Source organism: Oryza brachyantha, chromosome 7, assembly GCF_000231095.2.
Source record: "Oryza brachyantha chromosome 7, ObraRS2, whole genome shotgun sequence".
Taxonomy (NCBI): Eukaryota; Viridiplantae; Streptophyta; class Magnoliopsida; order Poales; family Poaceae; genus Oryza; species Oryza brachyantha.
Window position 1 is genome coordinate 19,006,953 of NC_023169.2, and position 25,583 is coordinate 19,032,535.

The following is a 25,583-nucleotide window of genomic DNA, read 5'->3' on the forward strand; positions in this document are numbered from 1 at the left end:
ACTAGTAGCTAGCTGACTATGGCATAGCGAGACAAGCAGTGAAACGTATATATATATACGAGCTGTACGCATCTGCAGATCGACTCATAAATACTCCTACTGGAGTAGAATTATCTGAAAATTAATCTCTATCCCTTTGTACACAGAGTGCAGAAGACGTACGTGTCCAACAGCATGATCAACAGGATGAACGAAAGCTACCACGACGCAGCGAGCTGTCAGTATCTCCTCTTTCTCGACACAGAATTCCGTGTAGATTTTTCTTCGATATACTATATAATTAGCTCTAGCGTAAATGTCAGCTTGCAATGTGCTAGGCCTCATGCATCTATCTTTAATTTTCGTTTCGTTTCCGGTAGCTACAGATGAACTTCATCTGGATCGTCTTTGGTGCCACCAAATTGCGATGGAAATCGTCGTCCTGTGCAAGTAGCTATATATGCCGTCGGGAAGATGCAGCTAACATTAACAAGAGGCAAGGAATGCAAATCAACATCAATACTAGCTAGTTCAGGAAGCATCCTTCCCTTCTCACTTGTCGATCGATATCTTCGCATTCAATATGCGATCCTTTCAGGACAATGACTTCAAAGGGAGGATAATAACAGGCAGAGATCGTGTCACCGTGTCATTCAATGCAAGTCCTGCCTGTTCACAGCACCATCTATCTAGCCATCTCTCTCTTTCTTGGATATATATGTACAATCCGAAATTCACTGCTCATCATGCTTTTTTTTTTCCTTTTCTGAGAGGTTGTTGATGCATTTTCATATATGGTCCAACAAACCCAAGAGAAACTGGAGGACATGTTAGCATGGCCACAGGCCACTACTTGCAAATAATGGAAGATTTCCTTTTTTTTCCTGGACAGTGTAACAGTACTCCCTCTATATTTACATGTATGGCACTTGTATGAAATTAACCATTCATATTATTCTAATTATTTTATTATAACTTGTTTTCCCCTAAAAGTATTTTAAACACAATATATATTTTGAATGTTTCTACTAATTTAAAATAAAATGAATAGTTAAACATCAAATCTAAAAGTCAAAACATTACATGTGGAAACATGAGTAGTACTAACATGAAAAAAAGAATTTGAGATCCTCTGCGGTTGACTACATATAGTCTCATTACTGACATGTGAGCCCAGCGACACCCTGAGCCCACATGTCAGTGGGGATTGCGTTGTGTATTCGATTGCAGAGGATCTAATTCCGGGAGGAAAAAGACATGCATGGCGGATGGTTGTAAGTCTGTAACAAGGTTCACAGAGCAGTTATCGGATTGGAAACTACTTTTTAGCGGTTTCTTGATTTCCACGGAAACTAATGAGAAACAATAAAAAAGTAGTGAAATTTAGATAATTTTATAAAAAAATCGAAATTCATTTGAATTTATTTTGAATTTGGTTCTCGTCAAAATTTTCCCAATCAGGAAGCATTCAAATACTTTTAATACTAACTAGCTACTACAACCACTCAAGCCGCGTTCAGCAGGAGTGTAACTTATCCAGATTCCTCTCTTTTTTCGTACGCACGCTTCTCAGACTGCTAAACAATATGTTTTTTATGAAAATTTTCTATTAATTTATTTTATAATTTTTACAACTAATAATTAATTAATTATATACTAATCTATTAGTATATTTTCTACACCAGATATCTAATCCCCCATGTTGCTTATGCCAAACGCGGCGTCAATCAGTCTGTTCCAAGATCAACCTGGATATGTAGCAGCCGAAAATTCACTGCTCAAATCGAAAAATACCCGAGAAGAGTCCTGTCTTATTAGGGAAAAAAAACAAAATACTCAATCATCGAAGTAACACTCGTCGAAGTGGTCATGCACTCATGCAGTCGTTTGTCGATGACTAGCTCAATTGATAAACAAATCTGAAACACTTTTACAAATTGACGGCAAAAGGAAAAAAAATAGAAGTTGATTTTAAGATTTTCTTTTATCGAAGTTTATTATTTAGTTTTAGCTTTAGATCGTTGTGAACACATAAATAAAAATTTTATTCGTATATTTTTTCGTTTACAAATATATCATATGATTTTACCAGTAAACCTAAAGATGACCTGTATATGCAGGCAATGTATATACAGTGTTCAGCCTTCAGAGTGTCTCTGTCTGACACAAACTTATGTTGACACTGATCACAAACTTAAAAGCCACATGTACAGAGAACAAGCAGACCGATCTACTTTAGTAACTCTTTTAGATGTTTAACATATTTATATGGATCCTTAGATATCAAAGTCAGACAATCCCTTTTTTTCCCTTCTTTTTAATGAACAGACGAAGACCATATTTATTTGGCATACAGTCTATACAGAGCATTGCACCAGTGACCAGTAGGTGAAAGGTGACTAAAACCAACAAAATCAATTTGAACTATTCAACAGGTTGACAAAGTGGGTGATTGTTTCGCTTTATCACGAAAAAAAAATCCAATAAGTATATTTACAGATGAAAAATAATTTATGAATAATCCAATAGCCCATTAATTTGTAATGCTTGATTTAAATAGACGAGAAGTTCTGATGGTAAGGAGAAATGTTGTTTTTCTTTATCTTTTCTCTCTGTTCAGACAGTTGCATGGATAAGATTTAGAACTCGCGGAGTCAGCCATGGTCCCAGAATTGACGATACCACTTGCATAAACCCATTAATTTGGTCAGACTTTGGACAAGATAAAATACTGTAAGCAACATTTCTCAGCAAGTCAAACAAGGCGATTACCGCGAGACGAGCATGATGATGCCATCTCCAAGTGCAAAACAAGATAAACTTATTTTTCATTTCTCCTGCTACTGCTATATACTATTACCTGTATTTCACACTTTAGGATGTTTTGACTGTCTAGTTTTATACAGATATTAATAAATCTGAACACATATATAAAACATATTTATTGATCTATGACCAAATATCTTATGAAATGAGATGGAGGGAGTATATCACAGCCTTTTTTTTTGGCCGGGTTGGAGTATATCACAAAGCCTCTCACTCAGTTTGATAAAAACAAGAACACATTGATAGTGGAACCAAGCCATAATTGGCCGCAACTTCCGGATTCATGAAATGGCATGAACAAAATAGCGAAAACAAAGAGAGAAAAGGAACAATTGTCCAAGCTTCAGAAATTGAGATGGAAGTGCACAACAGCACAAGCTTTAGAAAACGAATAAACTGGGTAATGAGTTTCAGAATATATCCGTATTGTGTAATGAAGATGTTGTAGAAGCATATGAACACTATATTCACAAGCATCTATCTTTATCTTCAGAGGTATAAACTATTTGAGACTATCTGACAGTTTCTGTTCTAAAACCTTTTCTCTGTGCAGTTTTCATCCATGTCAAATTCCTTCATTGATCTAGGGCTGCAGATAAAATCAAGTTGAGGATTGCTGATATTATCTTGTAGTATTGAAATCTGGCCCTCCTTAACAAGTATGTCTTCCTCGAGAGCTTCGATCTTCTTCTTTAGCGAGGAAGTCTCATTTTGCATGGCGGTGATGGTTTTTCTCATCTGCTTTGCTTCCTGCCACAAAAGGTCCCTCTCATCAGTTACTGTTTTTAGCGTTCCTCTAAGGGAACTAAGCTCCTTTGCAGATTCTTGGAAATCCAGCTGGGCCTGACTGATGGTTTCGTCTTTCTTCAAACCCTGATAGTGCAACAAGTATGTACACAAACATTTATACAAACTGCAGGTCCTAAAGGAGTACATTTGAAAAAAGAATAACATTGATGCAAAAGGACGATCGCAAGCATATAGTCTGACAGAATTTTTACACGCCTTTTTAAAGCTAATATACTACTAGAGGCTCCTGGTACTGACCAAATAGCATGCCAAATGTCAGACTCAGACTGTCTCTATCGATAACTTGATTTGCATTTGCAGGCCCGGGTGAATTTATATGCCGCACTTGTATAACAACACAATAGTTTTGCCGGGAATATCAAAGAATGGCTGCCCAATCTCATTAAGAGTAGAACAGACAAGTATAAAAGGCCGAGAAAATGGGGGGCTGATTGTTTGGTCATTTTGTCTAAGCACTTATTTTATGATTTGTGATGCTGATATTGATATTCTTGTTGACCAGAAGTCGCCAAAAACATAATTTCATGCGCCAATTCACATTGTCATAACTTTGGAACTGCTTCTACAATAATCTGAACCACCAAGGTTGAAGAACCTATCAAGAGGCATATTGAAGAACTTTTGTTACAGACCTAAACTCTAATACATGACCCAGATTCTTACTAATATTTGCAGTTTAGGTCATATGAAGTGTGATTTAATTAGTGTTTAACCTGTCCCTTGTAGCATGTATGAACAAAAATATAAGTTGATTCTTATTAAGACAAAGCACATTTCATTTTTGGACAAACAATTCAGAGGACTAGTTCAAGGCTAAAAAACAGCAAAATAGATTTTGTTCATGATACTACATTAATACAGCATGACAGGAGAACTAGTTGTCAAAATCAATCTTGTATGAGAGAAACAAAGAAAGAGGATTTTGTTGGGTAATAAGGATTGGAAATTACCTGAATCTCCAAGTGCTTAGCTTTGTGGTTCATGCAAGATAGCTCATCCTGAACTCTCTGGATCTCATTTCTCATGACGTCCTGCCCACGAAGCGAAGATGCCAGATCTGACTCTAATTGTTCAATATGAAATTCCTTCGAAAGGATCGCCTCCTTTAGTACTCTATTGAGCATTGCTTCTTCTTTCAGCTTGAGTTCAGGATTATCCTACATGAATAAGATGATGGAAAACAAAGTCTCAAGGTTCTGCACTTGGTCAACTTATAAACACTGTTTACTACACTAATTTTTACTTGAGTGCTCCCCTATTTTTCATTATTCCAAAGAAAGGAGAAAATCTCGATTGAATAGAAAAAGATTTACTGTAAAACGGAATAGGCGCTCATACCAGAGGTAAACGCCCATCCTTATGCTCCCTGGAAACACTACTTCCAACTACAATCTCTCCAGAACCTTCCTTTGTAGTTTCCTTTTCAGTGAGTATAGAATTGATAGTCCACAAACTCTGTTTTAGATTCTGGATTCGTCCTTTGATGCTCTGGAACTCCAAAGTGTAGTCAGTGACTGTTAATGCAGCAATGCCATTGTCAACTTCATTTTCACGCCTTTTGCATTTCATTAGGTCCAACAATTTGATGCATAGTTGGCTAGTCTTATCAAGCAATGACAAACCATGTGTCTGCAAGTTATCCACTCTGGCCTGTAGCTCCTGATCAAGACGAATTGAGGACAAGCGCGGTCCATTTCCAGCATTTTGTATGCGATTTAAGAGTGTGATGTTCTCTTGCCTGAGAGACTCTACCTCAAGATGACAAGATTGAACTTCACCTCTTAACTTCTGCTCAACTCCTGTCAGTCTAATAAGTTCCATTTTCATTCTACTCTTTTTCTCATTACCGCACTCAACAGATTTCTTATCTAATTCAGCAATGTATCCCTGTCTCAAGCCACTTATCGTTCTTTCTTGTTCATTGCATATGGTTTGTAACCTTGCAATCACTTTATACAACGCTTTGTTCTCACCATCTTTATCTTCAAAGAATTCCCTGAGATGATCTTTTTCCTCTACAACTTTAGTAAAACGAGCATGCAAGTCTACAGAGGACTTCTGGAGATTGTCATGGTCGTTTCTGACTTTCTCTAGCTCATCGTTTAGCTTTTTGATTTCCATTTCCAAGCAAGAAACCTTATCAGAAGCATCAACCCTTTTTGCTTCAAGAAAAGTAACCTCTCGCTGAAAGGAGACATTCTGCTCCGCAAGTTCTCTCACCCGGTCACGTAATCTCTCTTCCTCGCACTGAAATCTTGATAGTTTAACTGACCAATCGTCTGATCTTCTATCCATCTCTTTCTCCAAAGTAATTTGCACGTCGCTCTTCTCCTTCTCTAGCCTTCTAGTTCTGATATCCAATTCTTTCTTTGTTTGTCTAAATTGCTCTTTGGCAGCAAACCTTTCTGTAAGGCGTGCCTTAATCTGTGAAGACAGTTCATATGCTAACTGTCTCCTATCTTCAGTCAAACATTGGATCATCTGAAGCATGTCATTTGCACTTAGCCTCTTATATTTGGACATGTTAAGCTCATAAGTTTCTTCAGAAGGGGCTATGAACTTGGCCTCAACCTCTTTTGACCTTTGGAGCAACCTGCCATCAGTTTCTGCATCATCTGCTGCAAAATACAAGTCATCATCAGGAAAATATTGGGGGGGATAATGAAAACAGGAGTCTGGTAATATAGCATCTTGAATTGATACCTGAAATAGGTTCAGAGGAGGAGAAAATAAAATCTGGAGGTTGCATCTCTTGCATATCTTCATATATATCTTCAACGGATGTAACACGTTCCGACTTGTAATCTTCTAAATGTGAAAATCTCTCAAAAGCATCTGGCAGAACTGCATGGTTTCTACTTGCATTGCACAGTGTTGTTATCTTGCAAGTTTCTCTTGTATCCTCTTGAGCTAGTTGGTGGAGATGGCCATCCTTTACATCCTCAGATGGGTAAGTCTCAGGGATCTCTTTTGTTAGTCTTGGCACAGATGGTACTGTAGACTGCGGTCGAGGTGGCCTTCCCAAATTCGAAATCACAGATCTGGTGGGAGAGTACTGCTTCTGTCTCTCACTGAGGATAGTGGCTTCCTGCTCTCCATCAATGTATCGATCTAGAACTTCATTATTGCTCAATAAATTGGTTAGTCTTGTTGACCTGCATCGAATGGCAATGGGGGAGCTAACAGGAGAGTGCCCTGTTGAGCATGAATAGCATCTTGAACCAGGAGAATCATTTTGCAGGACTGACTGTGCTTTCGGAACCTTTATTTTGTATTCTCTTGAGACTGGACGCCTTTCAGGTGACCATGCATAGCAGCTGCAAGTCAGTACACACTGTGAGGACCAGCGAAAAAAGAGCTTGAATAATGATGCTCTCTACCGGTAATGTTCTACTACCAGTATTATCGTCGGTAGAAGAATCTCAAACGTTGATTTAGAGTTTTTCTCCTACTACCAGTATTTAATATGTTGTTATAAAAATATCCGATCCATTAGATTAGAAAAGATAAACGGTTTAGCTAGTCTACAGAGCATGGCAGAACACATACTGAAAAAAAAATCTGTGCTTTAGATGAATAGGTGTTCTGCAATGCTCTCTATTGGTAGTAGAACCAATCTAGACAGTTTATGTTTTTAATCCAATGGATCGGATTATTTGTACTACCACATCAACTACTACTAAACGTTTTTGTCTATTGATGGTATAATTCTAAATCAATGTTTAAGATTCCTCTATTGACAATAATATTGGTAGTATTGTACTACCGGTAGAGAGCATTTTAGTCAAGCCCATGAATATGCTAGAGTGACAATTGCACATGCTTTTTAAAAAAAAAGAAGAGTGCAAAAGGCAACAAGGAGGCAAATAGAAAAACAGGGGAACTAAGAGCTACATGATTCACTTAATGAGTGCGATACGCAATTGCACATGATTCACTTAATGAGTGAGGATTAAAGGTCCATCATAAAACTGTTCCAGTCAAAATGAGTGAAGAAGTAAAGTGGAATGGGATTTACAATTAACTAAAATTCCTAAAGAAAGCTCTGCATGCATTGGCTGAACAATTTATAAGGAGGGCAATCCCCATATAATAATTAAGCATTTAACAATTATAGCTGATGAGCTGACATAAGTAGAGTTTGCAAGGTGCACAATACTTCTCCTTTTCTTGTTTCTAGTAATATGGGGAAAAAAGGGGGGGACATGGTGGCAAACAACCTACGTTTAGGCACAATTGACGGTAATCATAAGGTAAACCAATCACTTACTTGGCATCTCCAGCGTGATTGGGCACATCGGATTCATTGAATAGAGAACGCGGGATATCACCCGAGAAGCTGAAACTCCGATCCTTGAAGCAGTTGTCACCGGCTGGTGATGAGAAGGACATAGACCTCCTGAGCTGCTTCGGATGAGATGGTTCCTCATTTTTTAGTTTTCCGCGCCGGCTCCTTGACCTACACACCCTTGTGGCAGGGGAATTGGAACCGGAGCTGGAACTGCCGTTGCTCCCATCTCCGTGCAATGTCTTCTTCTTACTCCTGGTATCATCATCACCCGGTGTTCCACCACCATTCCCAGTGTTTGCAGCAGAGGATCCGAAGAAAAAGAATCTTCTCATCTTACAAACACGCAGAACACCCACAGATTCTCAACCGCCCCAGCCTTGCTCAGCGGAACTAGAACAAATCAGGTAGAAGAAAAAATTGGAATACAATTCTCGCGGCAAGGAGTAGCCGGCAACAATAATTCAATAGGAGTAGCGAGGGAAAGCGATATGCACAAGAAGGCCCGATCAGTTCCCCATCAAACTAGTTCGGGTCAGGAAATTGACCGAGCAGGTGACGAGCATAGCTAAAGACCAATCCTAACCACAAGAACTCGAGAATCGCGAAGCACCCGACGCCGAACAAGGAAGCTACCAACCTGCAGGAACCAGCCAGCCAGCCGCGGCGAGTCGCCGGAGACGAGACGAAGCCCTTGCGGGGGACGGGGGGAGGGAGGACGAGGAGAGGAAGGAGGAGCGTGCCCAGCAACGGTCGAGAAGAAATTTGGGGGAAACCGAAATCAAAATCAAAATCAGAATCATTCGCACTGATTGCGATTTAACAGCTCAGCTTTTCTTTTCTTTTCTTTTGGAAAGGGAAAAAAAAGCCGAGGTGGGAGCGGGAGGAGCGTCTTAAATGGGCTATTCATGATGGGCCGACGAGTGGTTTACATGGGCTGGATTGTTTGTATGGGCCGTGCAGATAATTAATTAATGAGTCGTGTGGGTCGATGTCAGGTGGGCCCGCGCCGTTGCGGGTGCGCCACACGCGTGCACATCCGGAGTTACTCCCTTCGCCGCATCGCCATTGCTGCGCTGCTGCTGTTGCTGATAGCCGACGGCAATGGCGCCCTCCTCCACTCCTCTGCCCGCGCCCCGTTGTCTTCTCCTCCTCCTCATCCCCATATCTGTTTCCCGTTCCGCTCACAAAGCGGCGAGGCGCGGGGAGTTCATCCAAGACCTACGGGGTGCGGCCGCACAAATTTTACCGGCGGCGCAAGGGGATTCCTTCGCCGTCCAAGACAGCGGACGCCACCCAGACAGGTTATCCCTTTTTCTTAAAATTTTAAATTTTATTTTACAGTGTTTTATACTTCATTCCTCTGATTTTTTATTTACACTAGTTTGACTTTTAGATCTAAATTTACTCGTTTGTCTTATTCAAAATTTTTATTTAAATATATAAAGTTATAATTCATACTTAAAGTTTTTATATTAATAAATCAAATCACAATATAATAATTGACAATTACATAAATATTTATAAGGTAAATGGTTAAACTTTGGTCTAAAATCAATGGTGTCAAATCAAAACGTAGAGGGAGTATTGGTTGACATGCTGAATCCTGATTGCCTTCGGGAAAAAAAAAGTTTTTTTCTTTTCTTTTCGAAGTTGCTTCACAAGATATCATTATTGTAACATAAAAAAGATATCATTCTTGGCTTCAATTCTACCACATGGATTAACTGGCCGAGTTTCAGAATCGTGCAGCACTACAGGAACAGGAACAACGTTACAGCATGCAGACATGATTATCTGGGGGTAGCAGCTGGTGATCCTCTGATTTGCATGTCCTTGTAATCTCTGCACAATTTTGAGTACTTCTGCACTTCAAAATGGGGGTGGCGCCTTCTAAGGTTGAGGATGATAAGGCCCTTGTGTTATGCCAGGAGAGGAAGCGTTTTGTCAAAGAAGCAATTGATGGAAGATGCGCACTTGCAACTGCTCACTGTGATTATATTCAGTCACTAAGAGATACCGGCTTTTTGCTAAGGAAATGTTTTGGACATGAAACGACGAAAGAATCTATACCAAATAGTAAATCATCATCTTCTTTTCATGTCAGCCATATGAAAGCTGCGATGAATTCCATCAAAACTTATCTAGAGAAGGTGGCAGTTCCTGTGACACTGACTATGACCAGTGCCTCATCTCAAGATCCTACTGGTACTCCACCGAGGGACTATTTTGACAACATCCACCCTGGTGACAACCAGCTTTCAGTTGAAAACAAGAATAAACCTGCTCACAATTTTGACAAGTTCGATGATCTTACATGCTTCCAAGAGGAGGCAATCCCAGAGCTCGAAGAGGAAGGACAGAGGATTCCTTCACAAGAGGATGATGATTTTGCAGAATCAAAAGATAATTTTGCAAATGAGAAGGAAGAGGATTTCACAGAATCAAAAGATGATTTCAGCAGTCCATCTGTTGAAACTCTGGTGCCAGTCTCAAACAACAATGTCTCTGCTAAAAATACTTCAATGGATAAGGTACCTGCACATCATGGTTATGGAAGTGTAGCATCAGAAGATATTGCTTTCTCAAATACTGATTACCAAAGTGATAGGGCCAAAAATGAGAGGAGAATGTCTGACATTCGCACCAGTGAAAATGATGGAATTTCTGCAGTAGCCCCAGTTAATGTGGTACCATCTTCAGCTGCCCTTCCGATGGGTTCAAAGGAACTGTATCCTCGTTTAAGCATATCTGTGAAGGATTTATATTCAGGCATGGCAGAGATTGAGATATTATTTTCCAGAGCTTGCGATTCTGGAAAAGAAGTCACAAGGGTTCTCGATGAAGATAAATTACAGTTTCGTGCTTTACTACCTGAAGAAACAGGTTAGATATCTTGTAATGTTATTTCTGTTGCATTCTTTCTTTTCCTATCTTCTCTTGTAATTTGATGTATACAACAATTTCTGGCAGCACATGGATCAAAGTCATCAAGCTTTGTTGCAACATTGTTTGCCTGCTGCACGGAGGATGTCCCTCTCCCGGAAAGTAAGTTTTGTTCTTTTGCATTTATTAGTATGAACTTATATTTCCTGCATTGTGCAGCACTGTCTTTTGTAGATACATCACATGAACTTGTAAAGTCTGTGTAATTATTCTTATTGCCATGCCCTTCTATTGTATTAGTCTATTAGATGATATCAAATTAAATTTGTGTTTTTAGGTCTTAGATATAACATTTTTTTATGTTCTTATGAATGATGTCTTATATAGCCATATCCTACAGTTTAAGATTGTTCATAGTAATTTGACCTTGCTGTTCCTTTAGTGCCTATTTTATGTTGTAAATGATAATACCTGATCTTTCCAATTGTACAATGAAACTAATGTACCATAGTATAATGCAGCTCCTTCTCAAGCTGAGGTAAAATACCTTACCTGGCATGGGTCAGTGTCTTCACAGTGGTCTCCATCTAGAAATCCTCTGGGGAAAATTAGTGTCATGCCTACCTCAACACTAGATAAACTTTATGCATGGGAGGACAAGCTTTATGATGAAGTTAAGGTAATCAGCTCTTTTGCGACTACTTTATGTGAATAGTTAAATCATTTTTCTAACTGACAATTTAATCCATTTGGATGTATGTTCCACATATCTGATTGCTTCTAACAGCTTGACTTCTTGTTCCCTTCCTTCCAAAAACCGCTGAATATACTGTCACAGCAGCAAGGGAATGTACATTGATTCTTCTAATTGTTAACTTAGCTGGAACTCTCTCCACTCCACTAGACTGCTAAAATTCATGGACAGATTAGTTGTTTTTTTTATATCATAGACCATTCAGTTACTGTATGGTTCATAATTTATGCAGTTTATGCCAATTGGTAGTGATCAGTGGTCAAGAAGTGACAGGTAAAAACTGATAAATCTTCTTAAATATCACACCTAATGATTAGCCGGATTCTGCTTTCAGGTCAACAGTGCCATATGCAGGAGATATGATGAGAAATGCAAGCAACTAAGATACCAGGAATCAAGAGGGAAACATCAAATTCATGTTGACTTTACCCGTGCTACTGTAAAGGATTTGCACTCCAGAATTCTAGTGGCTATTCAAAAAATAGATTTCATTTCTAAGAACATAGAAGACATAAGAGATAAAGAGCTTCAGCCACAGCTGGATGAACTAATTGGAAGGTATGTCTGTCGATTCAGTTATATGGAATAGTTTATAGCTTTTGATGGGCACTAGAACAAAGTCTTTATTTGCTGGAGTGTTATGTGTTATTTCAGAATTGCTTTAGGTTGTTTAATAAAATGCATCCATCACAATAGGCAGTTTGCATTAAACATTTATGTGTCTGTTTTTACTGCAGTTTAACCAGGATGTGGGGAACAATGCTTGAGTGCCATCAGCTTCAACATGCGATCATGAAATTGTTAGCCAGCAAATGCAACGTAAGATTATCATTTCAGTCAGAGTCTCAATGCCAAGATGCCCTTCTCCTCTCAGCTAAGGTCAGTAAATTATGTAGAGACTTCCAACACTGGGTGGCATCCCAGAAGGCTTTCCTATCTAGCCTAAACTTATGGCTGCACAAGTGCATGAAACCACTGAAAAAGAGGAAGAGCTCCAGGAAGCAAAATGCTGTTGACATTTCTCTAACAGAGTGTGCTGTTGCACCAATATTTACAACTTGCGAAATCTGGATTAAATTCATTGACACTTTACCAACCAATGAGTTGGTTAAGGCTATTGAAGATCTAATCACAGATTTAGGTCATTCCTTTCCACACCAAGAGCAGTTACTAGATGGTGAAACAGGAGGACAGATCCTGAGAAATAATGCCCCTGCTGATTTACAGTCGAGTCTCATTGCATTCTTAGCGAAGCTTGAAGCCTTTTCAGCAGTTTCACTGCAGAAGTATGTTGATCTGCAGAAAAACATCGTCGAGGCAAAGGAGAGGTTTCCGAGAGAGGATTAAAGCATGATTGCCAGTATCTCAGATGGACTCGTAGTAATATAATCCCTGTTGAGTTGGATGAGTAAAATGTTCCATATGTAAATTTCTGGTTTTGATGAGATTGTGTATAATCCGTTTGTCAGTTGGAGAGTAAGTGTAATCTGTAGTATGGCACTAAAGATAGAAAAATGAGAAGACAAGACGCCGTAAGATGCTGATATGTACCTTTTATATTCACCAGAACAATTCAGTGATTTGTCAGTATAGCGTTCAAAGCTAAATCTACAATCTTTTGTCCCTTTGATCATTTGAGGATTGTACAATGAGTTAATAAAACACAGATGATGATTAGTATGAAGCCCTTATGTAAGAAACAACTCCTCTAAGGTAACTTTTTGGGATGATATCATCATCAATGTAGGGAAAAGATTATCTGTCAAATGGGTTGAGACTACCTGTTCCAATGTCACAGCCACCAGCTGGGCAAGTAATGTGAGCTGAAACATTCAACTTGCCTGACAGAGCAAACGGATGCCTAGCTAGACTGGCATTCAACTCCTCAACTGTGATGCAGATTGCTGTTGCACATTATAATACAGGAGGGGGAATCAGACCATGCATCTGACCTCTAGGAAACGAACAAACAGGTCGAGCAGATTCCTGCCTGTTTATCCACGGGAAAGGACAAGCCAAGCTGATCCATGGGCAAAGTCAAAAGCCATTGCACTCACCATAATGCAGTGTTCGCTTTGTTTCTCATAGATGCAAACAGGCAGCCTGTGTTTGTCGAGCTCACCTAGGTGCTCAAACTGAAAACAAAAGAAAAATGGTCTAGTGCTTCCCATTCCCAATATCATTTTTCAGCATATGAAAAATAGATTAGGAGATGTCATGCTGCTGATTAGTTTAACGCCAGTGTTTTAATAGAATAATGCAGGAGAGAGAGAGAGAGAGTCAGTGTTTATAAATGTACAAGCAACAACCATGCAAAAACAAAGCTCTGGGCCGTACCCAGCAGCTTGCCATGTTCTGAATTTTTCTGATGAGGCATTGACCTAGGGATAGGGACGTTCTCGCAGCACAATACATTATATTACATGTCAAAGGGAATTATGCGACAAGGAGATGGTCCAAGCTTAATTGCTTTATAATTCCTAGGGAATCCGGCATGGTTAGGTACAGTTATTTTAGTTTTGCACAGGTGATTATGTTTTATATATAGCTAGCAATCTTTGTTAATTTGAAGGTGCTTGATCAGTATATTCTGAAACATGTACGACTGATGCTATTACAAGGAACAAGTGGATGAGGAGCAGGTGTGATAAGTCAAACAGCGTAGTATCATCACATGAAGAGTTCTCTGATGTGTATAGAAACCTTTAAATAATGTAGAGTGGATGGCCACCATATGGTGATCTCATCATGCCCTCATTACTTATGTCATTTCTTTTTCCAAGCTAATTGCCACTTTTATATTTTGCTGGTGAGGAGGAAAGACTGATGAGAGTTTCAGGCTGTTTCTGAAACGGTTCAAGTCAGAACAATCATACTGTAATTTTTCTCCGTTTCTTTTCTCATGTCAAAGTTTCTGTACTTGTCTGCTTGATCAGCATTCAACAACGGATCGCATTCTGGATGACTGGATTATTAGATAGATCATTGAACAAGTAAAACACTTCTCCTATGTCAAAGTAGGCTTTTCAGCTTTTCAGTTGACACTGACCTGTGTAAGATGAACAGAGAGAGTCATTCTGATTAGTGAGGTAATACTACATGCTAGTGGAAGTAATCAAGTTTTTGATGGACCCAATGACACAGAAAGTCTTCGAAAGCACTCAATTACACAGGGAATGCCTCATGGGATGTCTTGATTAAACTAAGCACCATGCTTCTCTCGATTGATGCCACAGCAACTTGTACAGATTTTTAGTAGTGTTGACTGCTAGCTTGTGGGTTCGAGATTAATTGGAGTGGTTGGCTGCTGAAATGTTTTCAACGCTGACAACTGCCGGAAACCGTCAAACTTGTTCAGTTTTTGTGTAGTAATCTATAAGCCTCTTTCCATGCTGTCAGTTTTGCCATGATCATCCTGTGCTCCTCCCGTTCCTGTGTGCTGCCATACGCTGCTACGATCTCATTCAGATAACTGACGAATGGCGAATCAGTTTGTTCAGAGAACAGCTGTCTGTTCACGCCTTGTTTGTGAGTTCAGACTGTGTTACTGATTTGTGTATTCTGAATCACAGTGTTCCGAAAAAGAATAAGGCTGTCAGAAGCATAACCAAATTGATCCTTCCTGATTACCCCTGTACTGATTTACACGTTGTTGTGGCAGGTCTATGTCTTGGAACGTAGCTCAGATAGTATTTTACCGAGGAACATGTATGTACGATCTAGTAGGATTGATAGCATGCAATCCTTCCTATACTTCTATTACTATAATTTTTTAAAATATTTTTTTTAGAATGTGTGTGTTTGATTATGTGCATCTTAGTTATCCAGAGATTACAAGCATTCTGCGTTTAATTATAGTACTTAATGTAATTGACCGATTTCGATAAAGTTTTCAGTATCTAATTTACAGGTTTATGCGACACATACTTGCGCAGCACAGTAGAGTTCAGTAGTGGCTACTGAAGATCGGGGCATGGAAGATCTGCAGTCGCATTTTGAACACACATTTGGACTTGTGCACAGGTCAACGAATGGTACAGCATCGAGGAGGATTACGTAATTTGGTTTGAGTTCAGTGTTGTCGTCGCCCACGAGACCGATTCCACACAGTAACAGAGCTCTTCTCTCTTTCTTTTTCTTTTTTTTTTTTTGAGTGGACAAAGTTACAGAACACAGAGCACAGTATAGCTCAAAGATACAGTAGGTGGAGCGATTAGTATTTCATCATCTCGTCCAATTTACTACCTAACTTTAAAAACAAAACAGACTCGAGGAGCTCGTGCGTGAGATCGTTGGCCGGTGGTCCTTTTCACCGGATAGGTGAAAAACTGGTCAAAGTTAAAAGAAAAGGACTCGCTCATTTTACAGTTGATGGAGAATCTCCGTCAGAAAAGAAAACCAAGGAAGAAACAAATATTCAGAGAACGAACGAACGCTTTCAGATAAAGTTGGCACCGCACCACGGGCAGGACGATCAATCTCTTCTAGATCTTGGCACGATAATAATCTATACAGGTGGTGACGGCAGCCAACATAAAGAAGAAGAAATCTTTAATTCTTTTTTGTTGAAAGAAGAAATCTTTAATTAGATATAGCTAACAGTGGTTTAGGTGATTGAGGCAGCATCGATCGATGGATCGATGATCGGAGTCGGAGGTGGATGGAATGATGGATGGATGCAGAGTGTGATGTGATTCAGCCTGGAGCATTCTTGGCCATTTCTGAGAGGGGTGTAGCTAGCTATAGTTGTAGTAGTCTAGACTCCAGAGAGAGAGAGAGAGAGAGAGAGAGATGTTTCATGAAGAGAAATCGTGGTGAGAGCGACAAGGAGCCCACCCGTTATTCCCGCGATTGTACTGCTGATTAGCCGCGAATGGATGGCTGATTCTGATTCTATTCTATTCTACTCTATCCTCTCTTGGATAATTGGATATACTGCGGAGTGTGTGGCAGTACGCCTACCTTATACTAGCTTGGTTTGCTATATGCTGCTGCTGATTACTGTGCGTGACATTGCATACATAATTTTTCATCGATCTGTCCATCTGATCGCGCTTATCTGTGGACGGACGCACTGGTAATTTTAGCAGCGCGTATGCTGCATGAAGACGACGGCCAAGGATGGCGTCCTGTTGCTGTTGGTGTTCTTTTTCTCTGCCAAAAAAGTTTGAAATTCAGTAGTATCAGGGCACAAGTCAAGCGTACGTTGGTGGGCAAATATTGCGGCCGACAGGCAGTGGAAAGCAGCACTGTTCGTTCCCTGCATCCTTGGCCAGCGGCACAGGGACCGGCCTCAGCCTGCAATGCTCGGTACAGTCACTCCAAAGTACAAACAATTGATGATCCAAACTGGTATGCGAATTCGAGGTAATAATTCTCAAAACATATTTTTTACTCTCCTTAACGAGGATTGTCATAATTTTAATAAAGCATTTTTAATATTCCTGGGAAGGGCATACAGATAGGGATGTTAACGGATCGGATAATATCCGATCCGAATCCGCTTGAATTGAGAATATGGTATGGGTTTACAACTATCCGACGGATACGGATTCGGATTCGAACAGTGAGTTGCGGATTCGAATACGGATATGGTATTGTTAATATCCGGTGAATGCAGATTATCCAATTTTCTTACCGGATTATCCGATAGAAATTTTAGCGGATAATCAATTTTTAGCCCATAAAGCACTCAATCAAAAGCTCATCAATAGCCCCAAGTATTTTTAATTCAATATTGGATGACAATGTATTGATTATACGTATATATCACATCCGGTCATAATAATTCGTTTCTGAGCCGACTCCGCACCATTTCCGACATCCGCAACAACCCGCATCCGTATCCACGTCTGGAAACATCCACACCCGCTCCGCATCCACTAAAAGAATATGGTTTAGGATATGGTATAACAACTATCCGTTCGAATCCGCTCCATTAACACCCCTATATACAGACATCCAAAATTTATGCTAAAATGTACGGACTTACTAACCTAAGATATTTTTATAATTTAATATTTTTGGTACTCCCGTAAGAATTGTAAAAGTTTACAAAACTTTAACATTGGACAATTAAGGGTGCCACCTAGGAATGAACATTGATGGGGCCACATGTAATTTAGAGTTTACTCTAGTTAAAGTAAACTAAATTTTACCTAAAATGTCCGTATAAACGCATCGCGCTACAAGGATGCAGTTGAGCTACTAGAAAGACGAAACGGATACGCGCGCGCGGTCAGCAGAACTGCGCCGATAGCTAGCTGCCACTTGCCACCGATGCGATGCGATGCGATGCGGCGCGCGCGGGGGGCAGGCAGGCGGTGGCGGTGGCCTCCGACACCGAGACAAAAGCCTCGCCGACACCCCGACGCGTTTTCCTTTTCCGACGGGCCCCTCGCCCGCCCGCCATCGTCTCCGCCTCCTATATACTCCACCCATCCCGCCTCCCTCTTCCCGAAGTCACCCACCCACCCCCACCTCCTCCACCTCACACTAGCTAGCTACCATGGACGCTCTCTCCTGCCTGCCGCTGCCCTGCGCCGCCGCCTTCACCGACGCCGACATCACGCGCGCGCTCCACTTCTCCATGCCGCCCGACCACTCCGCCTCCCCTTCCTCCTCCTCCTCCTCGCCTTTCCTCGCCGACTTCGCCGCCGCCGGGGGCTTCCTGCCCTCGTCCGCGCCGCCGCCGCCGGTGATGCCTGCGATCACCTGTGAGTCGGTGCTCGTGGCCGACAGCGCGCGCGCCCCGCCGATGAAGCGGCACCAGCTCAGATTAGGCCCCGCGGGCGGCCGTGCCGGGAAGCGGCGGTCGCGGGCCTCGAAGCGCGCGCCCACCACCTACATCAGCACCGACCCGGCCAACTTCCGCATCATGGTGCAGCAGGTCACCGGCGTCCAGGCCGACCCCGCCTCCCTCGCCGACGGCGGCATCCAGCTTCCCACAGCCACCACCGCACCGTTCGACGCCGCGTCCCTCCACCTGCTCGACGCTGCCTCCCCCGACGCTATCGCCGCCGCCTTCGCCTCCAACCCGCTGCTCGCCGAACAGGCGGCGGCGCTTCAGCGCCAGCAGACGCAGCCGTGCTTCCCCACGCTGGACTCATCATGGAGCGCCGTCATGTACGAGGGCAGCGACCTACTCTGAACAAGACCATTAATTCCATTTCCAGCTGCTGCTCACTTAATTTGCTAGTTAGAACGAGTTCGGCCTAGCTAGCTCGCTAGCTACATCTCTATGATATGGATCCCATTACCTTTTCTCTCTTAATTTGTTGGATCGATCGGAGCCAGGGGGAGATGATGATGATGCTGATGCTGATGCTGGTATCCATGAATGATCACATCAAGTTCTTAATTTTACTGTAGGGTATTACCAGTACTGTACAGCGCATGCATGTCATGTCGTCTTAGTCAATCTGAGTGTAGCTGATAACTATCTGTGTGCATCAGTGCATGCAAATATTCCATGCTGCAAGCTGTCTAGCTCATCCCACTTAATCTGTGCATGTATGTCAAAGCTACTACTAATTAGCGGTAACTGTTCATCAGTTGTTTTTTCGATTCAACTCATCTGGTGAATTCTAGAATGCAGTAAGCTAGCTACCACACTAACCATGCATCGTATAGACGACCTGTTCGTTGCTAATTTATTGGCTCGCAACACCTGCGTACTCGTAGTCGTATTGCAGCTAGCTAGCTTCCAAGCCATGATCTGGACACCGTTTGGATTTAAGCTAAAATATTAGTCGAGATCATTATAGTTTACTACTTAATTAGTTAGTCGCAAGAAGGCAAGATCGAGAGGGAGATCTGTTAAGAATAAAATATGAAGGAGCGTACACAATTAATGCTGCCGCCTTTTCACTGTCGATGGAATTGAGCACGTCGTGGGTCGGTGGATTTGACCTGGTCGCTCCCTGAATTGGATGATGATTCATCGTTGACGGCGACGGCGCCATGGATTCGATCGAGCGAAGAAAGAAGGAAATGACACGCATTTGGGCCAGGCCCATCCTTTCGATCTCTTTGTACCCTGTACTGGGCTTTCACCATGGGCCTCGAGCTGTACTGAAGAAGCCCACATGTCGGAAGCCCATATATTATGTGGGCTGTTGGCCCAGTTTAGCCCATGCGAAAAGCGAAGCGGTCTCCACGACTCCACCTCCACGCGAAAAACAAAATAAAAAAGGAAAAAAAAAGAGAGAGGAGAGAGAAAAAGCTTTGCGTTTCTCTCTCTTGGCCCAGCCATGTCGCCCCCGCCCCGGCGGCCGCGGCCGGCGCCGCCGGCGAGCCTGCGCAGCTTCCTGGATGCGCACTTCGCCTCCCCCGAGGACCTCGCCTCCGCGCCGGCGCTCGCCGAGCTTCTGCGCCGCGAGTGCGTGGGGCTCGAGGCCTCCCTCGGCCGCCTCGAGGCGCAGCTCGCGTCCGCATCCGCCTCCTGGCTCGCGCGCTCCGCCGGGGCTCGCTCCTCCCTCCGCCGTATCCGCTCCCGAGGTTGGCTCCCCGAAGAACCCTACTAGTGTAGCATTCTGGATTTGTAGGGACGCATCCCTGTTACACTATTATTGCTCCGGCGTTGTCAATTCCGCGCGGGGTTTCAACGGATTTTATCGCTGGTAGGCATGGGAATCGAAGCGGAGGATGGTGGCGAGGAGGCACTGGGGAGCGCGGAGCTGCCGGCGCTCGTGCAGGAGATCCATCGCATCGACGCCATTCGACACTACGCCGGTGAGCGTTCCTTCCTCTCTCCCTGCTTTCCTAAATGGAAAGTTCGGAACTTCGGATATTGGATAATGGGGCGCTCAAATGTTGGAAAAATGGTCCGTTCGGGAAATGCTCGTAGAAATTTAGTAGTTTTACCTATCAAATTAGTTCTGAGTTGGGTCGTTGGCAAGTTATTGGTTTTTGGTAACTTGCAAGTCCCGATCTTGGACTAAAAATAAGTCCCTGTTTCCCAAACACCACCTAACTTTTGCAAATTAATTTGGTAGGGTAAATGGTGTTACCTATCCAGTTAGTCTGTTATGCTTGAGCATTGAGTGATTTACCGATGCAATATTGAGCTCTCAATATTGTTTCTTCATACCAACCTGAAATAATTGCACTACTACTAGTTGAAAGTTGATACTAGGTTCAATAACCTGGCAATACAGTTCACATACCCAGCCATCCACCACTCGAGTTCCATTACTGTAGCTTGATGATGCCAACCGAAGTGAAAAAAAAAAAGTTTCTGTCAATGGAGAATATGTGTCAACAAAATACCTAGGATTGACATCATTATTTTTCTTAATAATTGTATTAGTAGAGAGCAATATCGACCGTGGCAGTTTATAGCTTTAAACTGATTAACTTCAAGTATGTAAGCTCCGTGAAAACATCCCATTCTTTGCTGCAAGAAAGTGTTTGTTTGCTGCTGCAAATTATATTATATCTACTGCATCATATCCTGTATGATGTAGGAACTTGTAGTAACTTCTGTAACTTTGCTATGCTGACATTCCAGAAGCTGCTCTACAGTTGGAAGCTTTTGTTGGTAATCTAGAAGATGCAACATTTTCCATCGTTAGACAGGCCTCAAAGTTGAACCTGTCCTCAATATTTAGGCCAGCATCTAATGTGAGAACCTTATATTTCCTTGACTTCCTTAATTGTTATTTTAGGTGTAGCCTAAAATTATTAGTTATACTGGTGTGACGTCTGTTAGCGATATGTTTGTTTGATGCGTTGATTGTTTTTTTTTTCCTTCCCAAATGTAGGAAATGGAATGGAAGCAAGAAAAGTTGCTCCAGGCTGTTGCTGCCATGAGGGATATTGAACAAGAGTTGCTACGGATTAGCACAATTAGGCCACAGTGGACCAATCTTATCATGGCTGTTGATTCTAGAGTGGACAGAACCCTAGTCATTTTGAGGCCTAAAGCACTAACTGATTACCGAGCTCTACTTGCATCGCTTGGCTGGCCACCTTCCTTGTCTTCACCAGATGCAGAGAAGGATAAGTACTCTCAAATTCCAAATCCCCTTGTCTTAATGAATGAGGCAAATAAAGAGAAGTATTCGCAAAGCTTTCTAGCACTGTGTGCTCTGCAACATGCGCAAGCCAACCGTGAAGCACGTCAATACCGAACAACAGGAGCAACTCCTAGCCTGTCAGATTCAAAATACTCTGATAAAACCGCACACTTTGATAATGGACTTTGGGCAATTGATGAGTTGGTTCAACCTATTGCCTCCAGGTTGGAATATCATTTTGCTAAATGGTCTGAACAACCAGAGTTCATTTTTGCCCTTGTTTATAAAATAGCAAGAGATTTTATGAGTGGTGTGGATGATATATTGCAGCCTTTGATTGATCAAGCGAGACTTGTGGGCTTAAGTGCAAAAGAATCTTGGGTAACTGGAATGGTGAAAATGCTTTTAGGATACCTTGAAAGGCAAATTTTCCCAGTCCTTGTCACCTCTTATCAGACTACTGATGACAAACTTGAAGTGCATTCCTCATGGATGCACTTGAATGACCTGATGATAACTTTTGATAAAAGAATGCAGTTGCTTGCAGATTCAGGGATTCAGAAGATATCATCAATTTCTGAAGGCCTGTCCAGGTCCTTGTCTGTCTTTTCCATATATAGTGACCATTCTGACTGGCTTCACATGTGGGCTGGTGTAGAGCTTAATTCTGCACAACATAAGCTCAAATCTGAGATGGAGGATGAAACAAATTGGTCATACAGTATTAAAGAGCTTGGTCACCAAGATATCACTAGTAATTTTCTTCTGTCTACAAGAGAAGATTACAAAGCACCACCAGTCTCTGAATTTGTGGTCAAAACTGCATCTGCCATGATTGAAAGAGGCCATGCTCTGCCAAATAGGATTTTAAGAATTCAGTATCACAGATCCTCTTCAGTCCAGTTCCTGAATGGTTTCTTTCTTCTCTTACGTGAACGATGTGAAGCCTTACAACTGACAAATACAGCGTTAGAAGATGGTTCTTTACAGAAAGCTTCTTTTGCAATCAATGCTGCTCGATATTGTGAATATGTTCTTCGGGAATGGGATGACGAAATTGTTTTCCTGGAGATGGGTTCCCACGGGAACCATGATGGTGAGAGCCAGGAACAAGGCAACAAACACAGTACCCAACATACATGTTCTTTCTTTTCAGACGAAATTGCCTTCTTAGCTAAATTGGGGACTGATTATCTGGAACAGATCATGTCTTCCATTCTACTTGAGTTTGAAGATCTATCCTGGGACTATGTCCAAAGCATTGGGTTGTCCAATGACCAGATCCATCCAGTTGATGAGGTCTTGGATGAGGAAAATCTAGGAGTATCTCCTGGATTTGTTGCCAGTCTAGAAGTTCTGAGAGACAGAACCACCAAACTGATGCTACATCTTAATTCCAAAGATTTCCTTGATCTGTGGAGGAGTATAGCAGAGGGCCTCGACTATTTCATGTACAGCAGCATACGGTGGGGTGAAATAAAATTCTCTGACCAAGGAGTTATACGGCTTAGAGTCGATACAAGATCCCTTCTCCACATTTTTAGGCCCTTCTGTTTAAGACCTGAAGCATTTTTCCCGTTCATAAGTGATTCCCTGAAATTGTTAGACATGAGAAAGACTGATGCACAATACTTGTTGGAAGTGCTTAAGAATGCCAGGGAGAGCGACAGCTGCCTGAGGCAACAAGGATTGCAGCATGTAAATGGTAGCCAAGCTGTGAAAATATTAGGAAGCAAGAGGTCTGGTGGATAATCTTCTTACCGTAGAGGACCTGCTGAGACAATCAGAATATGGTTTTGCCTGCCATGCTGCTGAGGTGGGCTTCTCCATGTCACTGTGATGACGGCGCTGCTTATGGTCTCTGCCTGTCCTCCTTCCAGGAAGCATCTGCTCTGCCTTCTGAGAACTTTAGCAACGTGGTGACTGGTGACCAGCAGCAATTCCTGCTCGCAGAAAGAGATGAGAAATGAAGGCACAGCAATTGATAATACACCTGTTGGCACCCAGGCCAGGACAGGACAGCAAAACAGTTTGCGTTTCAAGATTGATAATATCTAGCGTTCGCAGCAGCTTCGCGTTGACACAAATTTTGGCATGAACTGTACTAAACTTTCAGACTTTCTTCAGGTTGGTGAGACATCAGAGCTACGAGTCTTGTACGACAAATTGGAGATGGCCACTCGCTAAGTCCGCTGCCGCCGCACCCTGTTTATCCATGCTTTGACCGACTAGATCGTGATCAACCCAAATACATCATGATGCATACAAAGCTTCATTAGCAGATGTAGCAACCAAGTATTCAAGATTTGGTCTGCTTGAGATTCTCTGGTTAATCCATAGTCAATGCCACCGCCTTGCAGAATATGATTTATGTCGCCCAGCTCATGTATGTCGTGTTAATCCTGATCCGTACCATGGAAAACAGATTTATAATCTTGTTCTATACCTGGTCGCTAGTTGCATGTATATAAATAAATAAAACCGTCAGATCGCTCTCATTTGACTGCAATTATTTGACGCAGCGAAGATACGATGATCCGTGCGTACAGGACTTGCAGATGCCAATCTGTGAAACCCTTCAGCCATTCAGCACAAAAGAAGTCAATCCAGTTTGGCTAAAAAAATGTTTTTTTAATTAAACCAGTGGATCAGTGCCTGCCCATAATGTCCTAGGCTTGCTTCCATTACTCATACTTGGAGAAGAGACCTACCTAAAAGAAAATATCAATTGGAAACATGTGCTGATCAGGTCAAGAAAGATGAGCAGGAGCTCATATCAATGCACATGTACCTCTGACTATGAGATTGCAGAAATGCAGGTTTTTCGTTTTCGCGAACATAAGAATTAAGAATGCAGGTTATTGATAATATATTTTATCACTTGTGAGATTAAAATGGCCTGAATTCTGTATTCTACGGTCAAAGCCCAACAATCTGCTGATGGGAGCAGTATCTATCAGTTTGAAACTGTCAAAACTCAAAAGCGATCCTCTCTGGAAGTCTGGATTAACTGAATGCAGGACACGGTCAACTTTTTTGCTACTTCCTCAGTATTAAAAAGACTATTTTTAACATACCTCATATATATCATATATATATATATATATATATAAAGTTACAAACAATGAATGCCCTTCGCATTTTTAATCCCAATGTATTTGTCTCATATTTTTTAAATCTCAATACTTTGTCCTCTAATTTATTAAACTTCAATGTAATAATTGCTTAAAAATAAAATATTTAGAAGACAAACAGGAGGAGCCAAAAAATTGAAGACTTTTTTTCAAGGAGGTAACAGTTCATAGCTACAAGCAGGCAGATTTTCTACAATCTGAAAATGATGTGATATTAACGTTACTGACCTTTTCACACTAATGTTGATAGCTATCAGAGGAAACACTGTTCTGTTCTTGTCGTTTCTGATACAGTACTAGTTTAAGCTGTTACAAACAGAGTTACCTTTCTGTTTCTTCCAACACTTTACCCTGTCCTGCAGTTGACAAAGCAGCAATTTTGCCCCAGTAAGCTTATTTTACCGTGGCCTTTCCCTCCTCGACACTTTATCCTGCTAGCGAGCAGTGATGTATTCTCTTTATATTTGTATTTTAGTAGGTGATGCAGTTGACTTTTACTTACACGTTTGATCATTTATTTTATAAAAATATTATGCAAGTATGTGAACATCTAAGTTATAACTAAAATATAGTTAGTAATAAATCCAATAAAAATAAAATAAATGATAATTAAATTTTTTTTAAAAATAAGATAAATGATCAAACACATGATAAAAAATCAAGAATATTATCTATTCAAATACGGAGGAAGTATGCGATGCTAAGTAGCTGCAATCCTTTTCCCAGACCAATCCATTTCTGTCTGAAACCAAGGTAACCATCTTTTCTGCTGCAAACACATGCAACTTTCTTTTGCTCGAAAGGTTCAAAAGTTAGAGGCTGTGAAAGACTTGCACCTAACGCAGTTCCCTTTCTGAACCTTTTAAGGTTTAGTGGTGACTGCCTTG

At 41.5% G+C, this 25,583-nt stretch overlaps 4 protein-coding genes across 6 annotated transcripts; 3 read left to right on the forward strand and 1 right to left on the reverse strand.

The window, feature by feature from the left end:
* Positions 1-2,965: 2,965 nt before the first annotated feature.
* Positions 2,966-8,623, reverse strand: LOC102713481 (paramyosin-like). Of its 2 annotated transcripts, none has more exons than XM_040525710.1 (6): positions 8,544-8,623; positions 7,886-8,296; positions 6,319-6,932; positions 4,954-6,230; positions 4,566-4,772; positions 2,966-3,678 (listed from the first exon to the last, which is right to left on the reverse strand). In XM_040525710.1, exons 2-6 carry the CDS (start codon positions 8,236-8,238, stop codon positions 3,337-3,339), a joined length of 2,793 nt encoding a protein of 930 aa, XP_040381644.1. In that variant the 5' UTR covers positions 8,239-8,296; positions 8,544-8,623; the 3' UTR covers positions 2,966-3,336. The 2 variants fall into 2 exon arrangements, with proteins under 2 accessions (XP_040381644.1, XP_015694891.1); XM_015839405.2 differs by having other exon boundaries at positions 4,954-6,233.
* A 344-nt stretch (positions 8,624-8,967) lies between these two features.
* On the forward strand, positions 8,968-13,331 carry LOC102719689 (protein ROLLING AND ERECT LEAF 2-like). 2 transcript variants are annotated; one of them, XM_006658089.3, is made up of 6 exons: positions 8,968-9,207; positions 9,646-10,789; positions 10,877-10,951; positions 11,311-11,468; positions 11,878-12,101; positions 12,281-13,331. In XM_006658089.3, the coding sequence occupies exons 2-6, from the start codon at positions 9,781-9,783 to the stop codon at positions 12,888-12,890; spliced, it is 2,076 nt and encodes a 691-aa protein (XP_006658152.1). In that variant the 5' UTR covers positions 8,968-9,207; positions 9,646-9,780; the 3' UTR covers positions 12,891-13,331. The 2 variants fall into 2 exon arrangements, with proteins under 2 accessions (XP_006658152.1, XP_006658153.1); XM_006658090.3 differs by having other exon boundaries at positions 9,656-10,789.
* Positions 13,332-18,024: 4,693 nt separating this feature from the next.
* Positions 18,025-19,102, forward strand: LOC121054964. The gene has a single exon (XM_040526215.1). It carries the CDS (start codon positions 18,052-18,054, stop codon positions 18,691-18,693), a length of 642 nt encoding a protein of 213 aa, XP_040382149.1. The 5' UTR covers positions 18,025-18,051; the 3' UTR covers positions 18,694-19,102.
* Positions 19,103-19,749: 647 nt separating this feature from the next.
* LOC102720163 (RINT1-like protein MAG2L) lies at positions 19,750-24,564 on the forward strand. Its single transcript, XM_040526282.1, has 4 exons — positions 19,750-20,042; positions 20,169-20,276; positions 21,055-21,167; positions 21,308-24,564. The coding sequence occupies exons 1-4, from the start codon at positions 19,796-19,798 to the stop codon at positions 23,312-23,314; spliced, it is 2,475 nt and encodes an 824-aa protein (XP_040382216.1). The 5' UTR covers positions 19,750-19,795; the 3' UTR covers positions 23,315-24,564.
* The last annotated feature ends 1,019 nt before the right edge of the window (positions 24,565-25,583 follow it).

What these genes read in the sequence shown, in the direction of transcription:
- LOC102713481 (XM_015839405.2), bottom strand. Translation starts at nt 8,238, where the DNA reads ATGAGAAGATTCTTTTTCTTCGGATCCTCTGCTGCAAACACTGGGAAT. An exon ending in AATCACGCTGGAGATGCCAA is followed by an intron (nt 6,933 to 7,885) that starts GTAAGTGATTGG and finishes ACTGACTTGCAG; the next exon opens with CTGCTATGCATGGTCACCTG. An exon ending in CTAAGCACTTGGAGATTCAG is followed by an intron (nt 3,679 to 4,565) that starts GTAATTTCCAAT and finishes TTGCACTATCAG; the next exon opens with GGTTTGAAGAAAGACGAAAC.
- LOC121054964 (XM_040526215.1), top strand. Translation starts at nt 18,052, where the DNA reads ATGGACGCTCTCTCCTGCCTGCCGCTGCCCTGCGCCGCCGCCTTCACC.
- LOC102719689 (XM_006658089.3), top strand. Translation starts at nt 9,781, where the DNA reads ATGGGGGTGGCGCCTTCTAAGGTTGAGGATGATAAGGCCCTTGTGTTA. An exon ending in TTTACTACCTGAAGAAACAG is followed by an intron (nt 10,790 to 10,876) that starts GTTAGATATCTT and finishes AATTTCTGGCAG; the next exon opens with CACATGGATCAAAGTCATCA. An exon ending in CTGGATGAACTAATTGGAAG is followed by an intron (nt 12,102 to 12,280) that starts GTATGTCTGTCG and finishes TTTTTACTGCAG; the next exon opens with TTTAACCAGGATGTGGGGAA.
- LOC102720163 (XM_040526282.1), top strand. Translation starts at nt 19,796, where the DNA reads ATGTCGCCCCCGCCCCGGCGGCCGCGGCCGGCGCCGCCGGCGAGCCTG. An exon ending in CGCCATTCGACACTACGCCG is followed by an intron (nt 20,277 to 21,054) that starts GTGAGCGTTCCT and finishes CTGACATTCCAG; the next exon opens with AAGCTGCTCTACAGTTGGAA. An exon ending in TATTTAGGCCAGCATCTAAT is followed by an intron (nt 21,168 to 21,307) that starts GTGAGAACCTTA and finishes TCCCAAATGTAG; the next exon opens with GAAATGGAATGGAAGCAAGA.